General features: G+C 37.5%; 1 protein-coding gene across 1 annotated transcript in view; it reads left to right on the top strand.

The window, feature by feature from the left end:
- The window catches only part of LOC136039304 (probable ATP-dependent RNA helicase DDX28), a 121,448-nt gene that overhangs the window by 83,220 nt on the left and 21,761 nt on the right, over window positions 1–16,467 (top strand). Inside the window, exons 7-8 of the mRNA XM_065722910.1 lie at window positions 2,539–2,645; window positions 5,941–6,054. Of these exons, the coding sequence (XP_065578982.1) occupies window positions 2,539–2,645; window positions 5,941–6,054 (221 nt within the window). The remainder of the gene's footprint in view (window positions 1–2,538; window positions 2,646–5,940; window positions 6,055–16,467) is intronic.

Below are 16,467 nucleotides of genomic sequence, written 5' to 3'. Positions count from 1 at the left end.
TCTTTATCACCAATTGTGGATTCGTTCCTATTTTTAACTGATAAAAGTCCGGATTGACTACTCCCTCTCAATTTCTTAACATGCAAGAACAATGTTTTATTATTATGCCGTCTAGCTGCATTTTCCAGATCCTTGTCAATTTTATCCGTGGCCTCCACTTCACACCTCCTTAGTTCATATTTTAATGCTTTCTTACATTCTTTATATTCCTATGTAAAGAAATATGCAATATCACTCAGATAATTATTGCACAAACCCCTTCTCCTCTCTATTAAACTTGAAGCGTTTTCATTAATATTCCTAGCTGCAGTCTTAACTTTCTTCGCTAAGACACTAATAGCAACTTCACAAATTGTTTTTTCTAAAATTATTCCAACCATTTTCCAAATTGTCAAATTTTAAACTCTCGAGTTTAGTATTCTACTGCTCCTGGAAAAATTTCTCTTAAATTCTCATCCCAGAGTCCACCAAAATCAGAACTTTCAGGGAGGTAGTTACCATTCTTAAATTTCAGCTTTAAATTAACCCTAGACACTACTAGATGGTGGTCTTTACTTTTAACATCAATAACAGCACTCCTATATACCCTAGTACCCTGTATTTATCCTGCCAGTCTTCGGTTTACTATAACATAACCAAAAAGGGCGCTGTCTTACCATCACGTGAATACCATGTCAACTTATGGGCCATTTTATGACCAAACACCGTATTGGTTATAACTATATTGGTATGCCTACAAAATTGCAAAAGTCTGTAGCCATTACTGTTTTTCTTTTTCTATACCAAATTTACCTAGGCTAGGATACTGTCTATTCCTATTTCTACCGACCTGGGCGTTGAAATCTCCTAGTAAGCCGTTTTCCATAGATCTAGATTTTACACCCTGCCGCAGTTGTCCTCCTCCTATAGAGAATCCTCCTACGATGGTGTTCTGCGTCACCATTCAATTTGAACCATTACTAGGAGAAGGTTTGTAAATGATGGGACGTATGGACACGCCGGTGGGCCCTATTGAGTTTACATTTGAGTGGCCTTCTTCAGCCTCCAGCTGTATTTATGGACCCGAGTGAGGGTGCCCCCGTATCTATTATGGACCCCCAGGGACAAGGTCCCCCCCTTGGTTCGTGTCTGCTGTGGAGGTACCGTACATATCTGTTGAGTGTTCCCCTATTGCCACCTGGGGACACGCTGAGTGGCCTGGAGGAGGCCCCTTTTTTCCTCAAAACTAAAGGCTAAGTACCTCCAAATCATATAACATTTCTAAGGATAACAGAAGCAATTTGACCACATGCATCCTTTTTTTCTCAAAACTAAAGGCTCAACAAAAAGTATGGATTTAAATTTTTATTCGTTTATGGTATTCTTTTAAACGTGCTAGTTATTTCATATATGAAAAATTCAGCGATCTTAGCTATAAGTGGTTTGCCCTCTCAGGAGTTTTGTGCTTAAAATTAGACTGTGTGATAAGTTTCATTAAGTTTAGTCTTACCGATTAAAGGCTACGAGCCTGAGAAAAATTTGCCTGATTATTGAAAAAAGGGGGAAACACCCCTAAAAGTATTACAACCTTAATGAAATTCACACCGTCAGATTCATAGTATCAGAAAATCCTACTGTAGTGGTTTCGAGCTTCTATCTGCAAAAATGTGAAATTTTATATTTCTTGCCAGAAGAAAGATCACGGTTGTGTATTTATTTGTTTCTTTTTTTCTTTTTTTTTTTCTTCTTTTTTTTCTTCTTTTTTTTTCTCAGGGGTCCTAGAATATCAAAGAGGGCTCATTCGAACTGAAAATAAAAGTTCTAGTGCCCTTTTTAAGTGGCTTGCTCTCTCTTTTCCGTCTCAATTTTACGTGTGGAGTTGCTGAGGGTAATTGTCCAGGGTAAATTTTCATCGGGATTGAATTGTCTAGAGGATATTTCCGTTGAGAGGAGGATTTCTCCATGGAGGTGGGGCCAGATTTCCTGGCATTAATTAAAAACTTTCTGAAATTAAATCTAAAAAAAAAGTTTGTTCAGCTGAAAGTAAGGAGAAACATTAAAACTTAAAACGAACTTGATTAGAACAATAGGAAGCACTTTTAAAAGTAATAAAACCATAGCGTAAAGAGCGAGGTGTTGAAGAGGGGCAACCCCTTCATGCACGTAATAATTTCTGTTGGTTTTAAGTTTTAGTGTTGCTCCTTACTTTCAGTTGAAAAAAAAAACTTTTTTTTTATAATTAAATTCCAGAAGAGACGACAGAGAAAAGGGTTTATTCCTCTTCTCAATAGATAAAGATGATAAAGTACGCCTTCACCGATGTATATTTGGTGGAAAGAGCTTCGGTCCTTCCAACCTCTGATACCTCAGTGTATCTATTATTTTGAATTTAGACCCCCCTCCCATAATTGGGCTCCTCCAAGACATCTTTCTGCACACGTTCCTGGGTCTTTAAGCCGTTCTTTGTTTTGTTTGTTTGTTTTTTGTTTTTTTTTGTAATTTTCGATCCCTTTTTGTATTAATTTCCATCTTTTAGTATCTAGTTTATTATCTTTTTAGGTGTGTATGGCACCGACATGTTAGCTCACGTTGTTATCGATGAGGCTGACACAATGCTTGATGATTCTTTCAAAGACCATACAGGACGCTATTTAAGGAGATTTTCGGTAAGATTTGTTGGCAGTTGTGGTGTATCAATTGCTATCATGACTTTATTGGTTAAATTGGATGAGATTGTTATGCTTTTGTATGTGGAGATAGGATTTTTTTTTCTCCTTAGGAGTTAGTTTTAAAGAGACTGATTTAAACATATTAATCAACATAATTCCCAGGTTTGCTTTACATACGCTGAAGTTGCAAAATAGTCAGATGTTTGCTATATCATATATTGCGTTCCACTTCTTTGTTTTATCACTATTCTATATCACTTTTATGCGCGGACGTCCCCCATGGTCTTCTTCAATTCTGAGTATGCATGATTCTGAGTAGGTTTGTGCGTAAGGAAGCCTTTTTTTATTAAGAATTGTGCGTACGAGGGCCGTGTTGTGCGTAAAGGGGCTGATTAATTCTTATATTGAATGCAGATTTTTTGTCTTAGATATTGACTTTAATAAAGGTTTTCCGAAAACATTTGTGAAAAAAAAATGAGGGGTTATCTTATGCCCTTTACGCCTCAAAGAACCCCGAAGCCCCATTGGGGATCGTATCAACATTACTATTTTGATCAAAACAGTCGAAAGTCCAAAGTGTGTGCTTTTGTGTGACCATCTAGTCCCAGAGTCAAAGAGCCGCAAATGTGTACACTAAGAGTGATATTGAAACTTAAAACGAGCTGGAATGTAGTCATATAATGTGTCAAACTTGGAACAAACAGAAACCTGATTCACGTTGCTTGGGCAAGGTGAAGTGTTTCGCAGTGTTCGGTCGGCCTCGCAGACAGAAATTTTGCCTGAGCAAGGCAGTGGCTCTCTTTGTCTTCCTCCGTTGAAGGATATAATTGTTGACTTCTCGTTACTTTTAACATGGACATGCCCAAAGAAGAATATTTCTTCAAAAAAAGATGAAACGTCCTTTGAAAAGGTGTGTTGTTTTTGCGTTGTTTTTGCTTAAAACAAACTTTATACTCTAGATCATGACACTAGACTCTTTTGTAACTTTTAAAATGCACCATTTTTATGAGTTGATCCTGTATCAATTTGTGTCAAAACATAAAACATAACTTTTTTTTGCCGTTTCAAAAAAATGCAGAGCATGCAAGTTAAAGTTACGGTGCATTGCTTAAAAAATAGCTTTTTTGATTTGGATCTATTATATAGTAAGAATAGATGGTTCTGTCTGTCACCGAGTGATTGCTAAATAGTGCTTCAATAATAATTACAATTATTTTATATATATCTTCGTAACCAATTGTATGAAGAATTGAAGGCACATTTTCCTCGCCTAAAAGTTATCTGTGACTAAGAAAAGGTAGTTTAGTCAGCAAATTTTGTAATTTTTGCAGCTGAAATGAACATGATTTGCAATTCTTGTTTACTAGTCAGTCTTTTTTATAGGGAAAAGTCTCTGAAGGCTCAAGTTTAGCGTTAAAGGTCAACAGTCTAATATATTAAAAATTTTAATATTCTAGGTTGTACGTATCTGTCAACAAGTTGAATCTGAACAATTTGATTCTGAACTCGCATGAAATCCATCTTAATGATCTACTTAACCTTATTACTTGCCCTAATTAGTTTCAAGTGATAGGAGCAATTTTGGTCCTATTAAGCCTTTCCAACTTCCCTGACAAAAGTCAGGGAAGGCTATTAACCCATATGGTAGCCATCATTCTTTTTTCCTGTTTGCCCAACGTACTTGGTTCATAAATCCCAAATTGATTGCTAAAAACAATGTTTCTAGCTGTTTGTTGAAAAGCTTGAAGTGGAGGGAGGGAAAGGCCGTGAGTACTATCTGTGCCTCCAGTCATATACAATGAAAGTATTTATGTAATCCTGTTTTAAAGCAAGATGCACCATCTCAACATTTCTGCTAAATGCATGGAAAAAACGAATAGGGGCTTTGGAGGGGCCATAGACACGTTTTCCTCATATCATAAAAAGACTATTATGTTACTTGGGCTCTCTAGTCATATAAATTGCAAGTCCTTGAAGGATCCCCCTTCAAATAAGGTGCAACATATCTGCCTTTCTGCTTAAAAATGGATTAAACGGAGGTAGTGTGCCGTAGGGGCCAGTGATCAACTCTTTCTCTCAAATATTATAGGCTTATAAACTCTTGCGTAATGTTGATTCGTGTAAGGTACAACTTGCCTGCATTTCTGCTAAACATTAGCAAGTGTATGGGCTAAATGAAGCTCGTTTTCGCACCCAACTAGGACTGAACTTGGTTTGTTTGTTATTTTGTTGTTGTTTTTTGCCAAGTTTTCACATTAATTGAAACTGCAACTTTGACTTAGCTTGTTTTTGCCCTGAGTTGGTACTTTGCCTGCTTTTTTGATGCGTTTGTCCTGTGAAATTCTGAAGTTAGGATATGGGTTGACACAACAGCCTGCAACTCTGACTTAGTCCGTTTTAAACCAACTCAAGTTCTAAATTATTTTTACACCAAGTTTCCGTGATCCAGAAATGCCCCCCCCCCAGTTAAATAGATTAAAAATGTTTTCAAGATTCCAGCTTGAATAATGTGTAAAATGCCTACCTTCATGCTAAATGGTCATAGGTAGAGGGGGGATGCTATGGGTTAGATTTGTACCTCTAATCATTGTGCTTTAAATTTCATATATGATTTTAGTCTTAGCAAGCTGCAACGCGCTCACCTTTTTCCTACTAAAATATATTTGGAGAGAATGGACCACTTGTATAACTTGGGAATATTACCCCTTGCACAGCGCGGTTTATTTTACCCTCCCACTGAAGGCAAATGTTTCTAATCTTTTGACAATTTAGGTGGAATTGCGATCTCTCCCTGAAATAGATGGTCAATTCGAATTTTTCTGGATTTTAATAATCTGGACAGCTAATATTACTTTACTTACCAAAGGGCATATGGGACGAAAAGCAAAAAAAAAAGGTAAAAAAAAACTACACTCTCTTGTTAGCAGCAAAAAACTGATTCTGATTATATGATGAATAAATGCTTGGTTCAAGTACCCTTTGTATAGTGTCACCGGAATGCTTTCCCATTGGTGACTGGCTGGAAATCATAAACACTTACCAATTATATACGGTGAAATTCACCTTAATAAGCTGTATTAGATTTAATAAACTATTATTAATAAAGTATTAATTAACTTGTACTTATAATTATTGCTATTAATAAACTATTGGGAATGTATTTGAGTGTACATCTTGGCCAATTTGATACTATCACTAATTTTCCTAATTTAAAAATTAGACCTTTATTTTCAACAAATTGTTATTCTGAATTATTTACTATTCTTTTGTTTAAAGTTGTTTTCTATTTTAGTTGCAGACGGAGAATCCGACAGACGAGAATTCAGTTAGAACTGGAGCACAAGTCACACTAGTCGGAGCTACAGTTCCAAAAGATCTTAAAAATATCCTTGCTGATAAATTACCGGTACTAATTCAGGCTTTTATTTCTATTTTCTGTCATTTTGCTTTCTAAGCTCAATTCAGGACCTTTTTTCAACTGAAGAACTAAATTTCACTTCGGCAGTCGAATCTTACGTCGCCTAATGAAAAAACTTAATGACCATTCAGGTCATTTCTGTTTCGGATCAAAGTTAATAAAAATCGTCATTCCGGCTGGTCAAATGTGCTATTAGTTTCTACTTTAGATTGGTCTTTAAAGGATTTTTTTGGGGAAAATTTTTCTAGGAATTCGCTTTTGTTCAGGCCTATCTGCTGGAATTCTCGTAGTGATATTGCTTGGTTCTTTTTTATCAGATAAATCTACCGTCTTAGATTGACCTGTCAAACTGAAAATCTTATGGTGTGTCAATTAGTGTAAACAGGGTTAGTTCAAGTCAAGAAATTACAAAAAGTATTGGTTTTATTATTTGTTTTTCTTATCGAAATAAGCATTTGAAGAAATTAACGTTCTCTTGGAAGAAATTTAACTTCAAGGTAGAAAATTTTGCGAATTACGTAAGAAAAAAAAGCAACTGAAACAGTAAAAGAGAAGAATGGGTAAATTTACAGTTATCTAAACTAACAATCATTTCCCAGCCTTTCTCAAGACAATTTACTTGGTATTGTCATTGTGGGGGAGTAGTTGCCTCCACTCCCGATAATTTGGAAAAAATGATTATATAGCCCGTGTCTTGGCGCTACGTCCCTGAATAGACTAGCGACCTATCTCCTACTTAGGCGTGTCACTTTTAATAATTCATGCATTTGTTAAAAAAAGACCCGGGGTAAACTTTATAAAGGCATAATGATTCAAATGAGATTTGTCTATATAATTATACCCACAAATCGTTTCCTCCAGGAATTGAATTTGAAAGCAATATTCTTCCTTCTACATGTGTTAGATTCGCAGCTATTAGTAGAAGTTTCAAATTTGTAGAAATGAAAAGGTTGCTCCATAAGTTTTAATTTCCCCCCCCCCAAAAAAAAAAAGTATAGAATAATGCCTGTTGTGACAACCAACGAAGTTGTTGATATCTTAGCCATCAGCCCTGAAAATCAATTATACAATTTTCATTGTTGGCCTTTCGTTCATTTGTTTTCAACCATACCAGTTTTAGTTTTCTGAATTGCCCCCCAAAAAATGTATGATGAGACCTGCTATATCAACAAAAAAGGTTATGGATATCTTAGCCTGATATTTAAGATTCTTTCTCGGCCCTGAAAAACAACTATGCAATTTTTAATTTTGGCCTTTCGCTTCATTGTTTTTCTACCCTACCAGTTCTAGTTTTTTGAATTGCCCCCCAAAACTGTATTATGAGGTCTGCTATACCAACAAAAAAGGCTATGGATATCTTAGCCCGATATTTACGATTCTTTCTCGGCCCTGAAAACAATTGTACTATTTAGTCATGCCTTTTTGATTCATTTTTTTATGGCACTTGGTATTAGCCAAGTGACATATAGCAATCGCTAATTCTGTCGGTCTGTCGGTCCCGGTTTTGCTGCTTTAGGCACTTCCAGGTAAGCTAGGACGATGAAATTTGGCTGGCGTATCAGGTCCCGGACCAGATTAAATTAGAAATAGTCGTTTTCCCGATTTGACCATCTTCTGAAAATTTTGAAAAATTAGAAATAAAAGAGGTATTTTTAACTTACGAACGGGTGATCGGATATCAATGAAATTTGATATTTAGAAGGATATCGTGTCTCAAAGCTGTTATTTTAAATCCTGACCGGATCTGGTTACATTAGGGGGGAGGAGTTGGGAGGGGGAAACCTAAAACTTGGAATACACTTTGAGTGGAGGGATCGGGATGAAACTTGGTGGGAAAATAAAAACAAGTCCTAGATACATGATTGACATAACCGGAACGGATCCGCTCTCTTTGGGGTAGTTGGGGAGGGGGGTTAATTCTGAAAATTAGAAAAAATGAGGCATTTTTAACTTACGAACGGGTGATCGGATCTCAATGAAACTTGATATTTAGAAGGATATCGTGTCTCAGAGCTCTTATTTTAAATCCCGACCGGATCTGGTGACATTGGGGGGGGGGGGGAGTTGGGAGGGGGAACCTAAAACTTGGAAAACACTTAGAGTGGAGGGATCGGGATGAAGCTTGGTGGGAAAAATAAGCACAAGTCCTAGATACATAATTGACATAACCGGAACGGATCTGCTCTCTTTGGGGTAGTATGGGGGGTTAATTCTGAAAAATTAAAAAAAAATGAGGTATTTTTAACATACGAACGGGTGATCGGATCCCAATGAAATTTGATATTTAGAAGGATATCGTGTCTCAAAACTCTTATTTTAAATCCCGACCGGATCTGGCGATATTGGGGGGACTTTGGGGTGGGGGAACCTAAAATCATGGAAAACGCTTAGATTGGAGGGATCGGGATGAAACGTGGTGGGAAAATTAAGCAGAAGTCTTAGATACGTGATTTACATAATTGGAATGGATCCGCTCTATTGGGGGGGGGGGGGTAGTTCTGAAAAATAAGAAAAATGAGGTATTTTCAACTTACGAAGGAGTCATCGGATCTTCATGAAAATTCATATTTAGAAGGACCTCGTAACTCAGATCTCTAATTTTAAATCTCAACCGGATCAAGCGTAATTGGGGGGGGGCAGTTGGGGGGACCAGAAATCTTAGAAAACACTTAAAGCGGTGAGATCAGGATGAAACTGGATGGGAAGAATAGAAACCTGTCTAAGATACATTACTGAGATAACCGGATCGGATCTGCTCTCTTTGGTGGAGTTGGGGGGGGGAGTAATTTTGAAAATTGAGGTATTTGTAACTTACGCAAGGTATTTACCGACCAGATCTTAATGAAATTTGATATTTAGAAGGATCTTGTGCTTTAAAGCTCTAATTTTAAATTCCGACTAGATCCTTTGACGTTGGGGGGAGTTGGAGGGGGGAAATCGGAATTCTTGGAAAACGTGAAAATGGGGTATTTTTATCTTACGAATAGGTGATCGGATCTTAATGAAATTTGATATTTACAAGGAATTCATGTCTCAGAGCTCTTATTTCAAATCCCGACCAGATCTTTTGACATTGGGGGAGTTGGAGGGGGAAATCTTCGAAAACACTTGGAGTGGACGAATCGGGATGAAGCTTGGTGGATAGAATAAGCAAATGTAGTTGATAAGTGATTGACAGAACCCTACTGGACTCGCCCTATTTTGGCGAGTTGGGGGGAGGGGTTCAGTGATTTGGCAGGTTTGGTGCTTCTGGACGTGCTAGGACGATGAAAATTGGTAGACGTGTCAAGTAGCTGCACAATTTGACTTGATAAAGTCGTTTTCCCAGATTCGACCATCTGGGGGGCTAAAGGGAGAGGAAAAATTAGAAAAAATTAGGTATTTATAACTTACGGAAATTAGGTATTTATGGGTGATCGGATCTTAATGAATTTTGATATTTAGAAGGACATCGTGACTCAGAGCTCTTATTTAAAATCCTGACCGGCATTAAGCCTCTTATTTTCCTTTTTAAATCAATCTATTGATTCACAGAATTTTGTTAGAGCTCATATCATATGATCTCTTGGCTCTTAGCTCTTCTTGCCTCGTCACAAGTGCCATATGAGCTCTTAGCTCTTGTTTTACCCTGTTTTTCTTGTCGTTTGTATATACGTCCAAATTTTTGTTGTTTTTCTTTGGTACTGAGGACAGACTGCAAACATTGTTCCAAAGTATGTTTAAAATATTTTTAGTGCTTTAACAAACTATTTTATTATTAATAATTTATTATTGATAAATTTCCTAAATACTTTTGTACTGTTGCTAGTCTATAGTCTTATTCAATTTTTTTGAATTAAAAATCTTTTTCTTAACAAAATACTCTTTTGTGCAGCTTCAAGAATGCAAAGCTCTAGGGAGTTTCTAGATCAGCTTTCACCTTAAATCATGTAGAATTGTAGTTAAGTTTTTGAAATCTTAAATAGTTGACTAAACTTTGTAATTCTGAATTGCCAAACGAATGACATTGGTCAAAAAGTCGACCTCTGCGTGTTTTAGACTTCACTAATCGATAAAAGAGGGGTCTGAAATAAAAAAGGGCTTAAACTGAAACGCACAATGCTCAAAAATCAACTCTTAAGTATTTAAATTTGATATTACTTGGTTGTGATGAAAATTGTCGAAATTCTGAATTTTAGTTTTTAAACTAGGCTTTTGTGGGCAAAAAAGTTGACTTTTGTGTCTCATAGACATCACAAATCCGTAAAACAAGAGCCACTGCAAGTATATGTTGTATTCTGATAAAACTGTGAATAATTTGTTTGATTAATTTAGTTACGGATGGCAAAACTCATGGGATTAAATCCCCCTGGAGCTATGTTGAAACAGACAAGCGAAAAATTTCCATTAAGTAAATAAATAGTTTCAAGCTAATAATAATAATAGTAGTAGTTGTAGTAGTAGTAGTAGTAGTAGTAGTAGTAGTAGTAGTAGTAGTAGTAGTAGAAAAATTTTATTAGAAATAAACATTTCTTAATCAACAGCACAACATAAGCAAAGCTTGCGAGGCTGTGCTAAATTCAAGGAAAATAAGGAGAAAATATGGAAAATGAGACCATATACCGAAACCAACAACAATAAAAACAAAAATATAAACAATACATTACCTTGCGTGACCCCAAGACAACAAAAAATAACAAACAAAAAAATACATAAATATTACAAATGAGTAACTTATGGAAAAATTAGTTTATTTAATCTGTTTCAAAAGTATACCTAACGAGCAACTCCACACGTAAATCAGACTTCAACTGGCCAAAGTTACCTATTTCCTTGATATCTATACTCAGCTTATTCCAAAGTTGTGAAGCTCTGTAAATAAGTGAAAAAGAAGTCCTACTTGAAACTAATCGAGGAACCTCAGTATTTCCTTGTATCCGAGTAACGTGATGGTGAACATCAGACCTCTCACAAAATATTCCTGTAAAACAATCATGAAGGCTCTCCCTGTAATGCTTATATATAACAAGAGCTAAGAGCTCATATGGCACTTGTGACGAGGCGAGAAGAGCTAAGAGCCAAGAGATCATATGGTATGAGCTCTAACAAAATTCTATGAATCAATAGATTGATTTAAAAAGGAAAATAAGAGGCTTAATGCCGGTCAAGATTTAAAATAAGAGCTCTGAGTCACAAAGTCCTTCTAAATATCAAAATTCATTAAGATCCGATCACCCACTCGTAAGTTATAAATACCTAATTTTTTCTAATTTTTCCTCTCCCTTTTGCCCGCCAGATGGTCGAATCTGGGAAAACGACTTTATCAAGTCAAATTGTGCAGCTCCCTGACACGCCTACCAATTTTCATCGCCCTAGCACGTCCAGAAGCACCGAACTCGCCAAATCACTGAACCCCTCCCCCCAACTCCCCCAAAGAGAGTGAATCCAATACGATTCTGTCAATCACGTATCAAGGACATTTGTTTATTCTATCCACCAAGCTTCATCCCGATTCCTACACTCCAAGTGTTTTTTTCAAGATTTCCCCCTCCAAATCCCCACAATGTCAAAAGATCTGGTCGGGATTTGAAATAAGAGCTCTGAGACATGAATTCCTTCTAAAATCAAATTTCATTACGATCCGATCATCTATTCGTAAGATATAAATACTCCAATTTTCTTGTTTTCCAAGAATTCCGGTTCCCCCCTCCGACTCCCCCGAATGTCACAGGATCTGGTCGGAATTTGAAATTAGCACTTTAAAGCACAAGATCCTTCTAAATATCAAATTTCATTAAGATCTGGTCACCCTTTCGTAAGTTACAAATACCTCAATTTTCAAAATTACCCCCCCCCCCAATTCCACCAAAGAGAGCAGATCCGGTCCAGTTATGTCAGTCACGTATCTTAGACAGGTTTCTATTCTTCCCATCCAGTTTCATCCTGATCTCACCGCTTTAAGAATTTTCTAAGATTTCCGGTCCCCCCAACTACCCCCCCCCCCCCCCAATTACGCTTGATCCGGTTGAGATTTAAAATAAGATATCGGAGTTACGAGGTCCTTCTAAATATGAAGTTTCATGAAGATCCGATCACTCCTTCGTAAGTTAAAAATACGTCATTTTTCTTATTTTTCAGAATTCCCCCCCCCCCCCCCCCCGCAATTGAGTAAATCCGTTCCAATTATGTAAATCACTTATGCAAGACTTCTGCTTATTTTTCCAACCAAGTTTCATCCCAATCCCTCCAATCTAAGCGTTTCCCATCATTTTAGGTCTCCCCACCCCAAACTTCCCCCAATGTCACCAGATCCGGTCAGGATTTAAAATAAGAGCTTTGAGACACGATATCCTTCTAAAAATCAAGTTTCATGGAGATCCAATCACCCGTTCGTAAGTTAAAAATACCTCATTTTTTCTAATTTTTCAGAATTAACCCCCCCCCCAACTACCCCAAAGAGAGCGGATCCGTTCTGGTTATGTCAATCATGTATCTAGGACTCGTGTTTTTTTCCCCACCAAGTTTCATCCCGATCCCTCCACTCTAAGTGTTTTCCAAATTTTAGGTTTCCCCCTCCCAACTCCCCCCCCCCCAATGTCACCAGATCCGGTCAGGTTTAAAATAAGAGCTCTGAGCCACGATATCCTTCTAAATATCAAATTTCATTGAGATCCGATCCCCCGTTCGTAAGTTAAAAATACCTCATTTTTTTTTCAGAAATACCCCCCCCCCCCCAACTACCCAAAAGAGAGCGGATCCGTTCCGTTTATGTCAATCATCTATCTAGGATTTGTGTTTATTTTTCCCACCATGTTTCATCCCGATCCCTCCACTCTAAGTGTTTTCCAAGTTTTAGGTTTCCCCCTCCCAACTCCCCGTCCCCATCACCAGATCCGGTCGGGATTTAAAATAAGAGCTCTAAGACACGATATCCTTCTAAATATCAAATTTCATTGAGATCCGATCACCCGTTCGTAAGTTAAAAATACCTCATTTTTCTAATTTTTAAGAATTACCCCCCCCCCCCCCAACTACCCCAAAGAGAGCAAATCAGTTCCGATTATGTCAGTCATGTATCTGGGACTTGCGCTTATTTTTCCCATCAAGTTTCATCCCGATCCCTCTACTCTAAGTGTTTTCCAAGATTTTAGTTTTCCCCCCCCTCCAACTCCCCCCAATGTCATCAGACCCAGTCGGGATTTAAAATAAGAGCTCTGAGACACAATATCATTCCAAACATCAAATTTCATTAAGATCTAATCACCCGCTCATAAGTTAAAAATACTTCATTTTTTCTATTTTTTCCGAATTAACCGGTCCCTACTCCGCCCCCCCCAGATGGTCAAATCGGGAAAACGGCTATTTCTAATTTAATCTGGTCCGGTCCCTGATACGCTTGCCAAATTTCATCGTCCTAGCTTACATGGAAGTGCCTAAAGTAGCAAAACCGGGACTTTAGGTTTTCCCCCTCCAACTCCCCCCAATGTCGTCAGATCAGGTCGGGATTTAAAATAAGAGCTTTGAGACACAATATCATTCCAAACATCAAATTTCATTAAGATCCAATCACCCGCTGATAAGTTAAAAATACTTCATTTTTTCTATTTTGTGCGAATTAACCGGGCCCCCACTCCCCCCCCCCCCCAGATGGTCAAATCGGGAAAACGACTATTTCTAATTTAATCTGGTCCGGTCCCTGATACGCTTGCGAAATTTCATCGTCCTAGCTTACCTGGAAGTGCCTAAAGTAGCAAAACCGGGACCGACAGACCGACAGAATTGGCGACTGCTATATGTCACTTGGTTAATACCAAGTGCCATAAAAATCACGTAATCCAGCTGCAGGCATTATATTTAAATCTCTAAACACAGACCTCATAGACTCCTGGTTCCCAACACCACAAAAAACTCGGATAGTATTATTCTGGATCACACGGATTGGACGAACTATCGAAGGGAAAGCCAAATCGACGAGCAATACAAAATTTAGGGGTGAATCAGGGAAAAGTATAACAATCGTAGAACATTTGGGGGGAAAATATGTTCTAATTTGCGCATGACACCTAAGTTACGTGACAATATTTTGGAAACTGACTTCACATGATCTTTAAATGATAGGGTTTCATCAACATTGGTTCCGAAGTATTTGTTGAACCTTATTCGTTTAATAATTCCCCACTCCGAAATCATTTCCGTAAACCAAGGGTAAAAATTTGGAGATCGAGAGAAAATAACAAAATTTAACTTATCTATATTCAGGTCAAGGTGGTTTATTTTAAGTTATTTATTATTTTATTTATTCAAAAAGAAAAGAAAACACATAACAACAATAATAATAAAGATCCTAGAAGCGAACTAGTTAAGGACCAAAACAACAAAAAATTGTAAATGAAAAAGAGAGAGAAAAAAAGAAAAGAGAAAACAAGGGTAATTAAAGCAAATTGAACAAACATTTAGAGAAATATAATATCAAGATTTTAGTACATTGTTATATAGCATCCAAAAACTTGTGGATAGCTCGACACTGGAGGGTATTAAATTCCATTGAATTATAGATTTATAAATTGGGGATCGCTGGGCGGAACTAGAGATACACCTGGGGACAATGAAGGAACGGTTGGATGAACGGAGACAGTGGCCTTCAGAATTATTACTATTAAAATAAGATAATAAGTGGGGAGGAAGATTTTTATGGTAAGCGGAGTATGCAAGGGATAGATTTAATTTTTTGATGATTTGTTCAGAAGGGATAATACCAAAATCGGACTACAAGTCCTTGGTGGGATATAGTCGTGGCAACCGAAAAACTGCTTTGACGGCACGGTTTTGAGCAGATTTTAATTTATTGGTAACTGAAGGATAAGTATTGCCCCATACAGATCCGCAGTATGAGATATATGGGTAAATAAAAGAATAATAAAGGGTGACAAGGATATCGGGAGGAAGAAAATAATTCACACGATTAATTATACTTACCTGTCGCAAAATTATGGCTCTGATATAGGACACATGTGTTGCAAATGATAGGCAGGAGTCTATGTGGACACCAAGAAACTTGGCAACTTCGACCTGCGGGAGGAGATTGGTAGAATATTTTAGGTCAAGTGCTGGCTGAACTTCATTTTTTTGTAAGGGGTTTGAAATAATACCACCTGACTTTTCTTGCTGTTAATGGTCATGCAGTTAACGAGACACCACTCCTGTACTCTATTCAGAAGGGTTTGAGTAGAGGTGACGACGGATGGTAAATTAGGACCGGTGATGAAAAAGTTGCTATCGTCAGCAAAAAGTACTGGGTGCACTGATGGGCCCAGGTCCGTAATCAAATCATTAATATAAAGGAGAAAAAGTATTGGACCGAGAACAGAGCCCTATGGGACGCCCCTCCGGACAGGTAGGAGATGGGAAGTCACCCCGCCCAGTCTCACACTCTGTACTCTACCAGAGAGATAAGAGCCGAACCATGAGAAAGGAACTCCACGAATCCCCTAGTTGTTGAGTTTACTTAATAAAACACTATGATCTACCATGTCAAAGGCCTCTGAAAAATCCAGAAATAAGCCCAATACAGTATTTTTAAGGTCAAGTTGGGAACGTATAAACTGTGTGGCGTCTATTAGTGCATGAGCAGTTGAAAATTTGGCACGGAAGCCATATTGATGAGGAGAAATCAACGAATCTGATGAATGATTCCCAAATACAAAGGGAGAAAGAGGTCGGAATATAATTCTGTCGAGCACCTTAGATATAACTGGGAGAAGTGAGATTGGACGATAATTGCTTATTTCAGACGGATCGCCTTTTTTATGAATCGGGATAACAATTGCTGATTTAAATATTTCTGGTTAGACTCCATTGGTCATAGACAGGTTTGCTATGTGCACAATTGGTTCACAAATATAGGAAGATACGGTCCTAAGAAGCTTATTACTTATGCCAAAGAAGTCAGGTGTACTACTATTAGAGAGAGATTCGAGAACTTGAAGCACCTCTTTGCGATCAGTTGGAGAGAAAAACATGGATCTGGGATTCTTGCTAGGGTGTACTGACTGTGAGAAGGAACAGGAGTTGGCATTTGGAATATTATTGAAATAATTATAATTTTATAAAAGCACCCGGTACTAAAATTGAGTCAATTAATCTGCCACTGATGTCTCTAAGGTTAATAGGAACAGATCTTGAATTCCTTTTTTTGAAAGGATTTCATTTATTGTAGACCAAATTTTTTGCAAGTTCCCTTTGCAGTGAGAAATTTTTGAATAATAATAATTTTTCTTTGCTTCCCGGATGAGTTTGGTATATACGTTTTTGTATTTTTTATAATTAATCAGGTCAATAACGCTACTGGTTTTGCAAGCTAACTTATGTAGGTCATTTTTTCGGTATGAAGAGATTATCAGGCTATTTGACATCCAGGGGCGT

The sequence above is a fragment of the Artemia franciscana genome, chromosome 19 (genome assembly GCF_032884065.1).
Source record: "Artemia franciscana chromosome 19, ASM3288406v1, whole genome shotgun sequence".
NCBI lineage: Eukaryota > Metazoa > Arthropoda > Branchiopoda > Anostraca > Artemiidae > Artemia > Artemia franciscana.
This window is presented reverse-complemented; position numbering and strand designations above follow the sequence as displayed.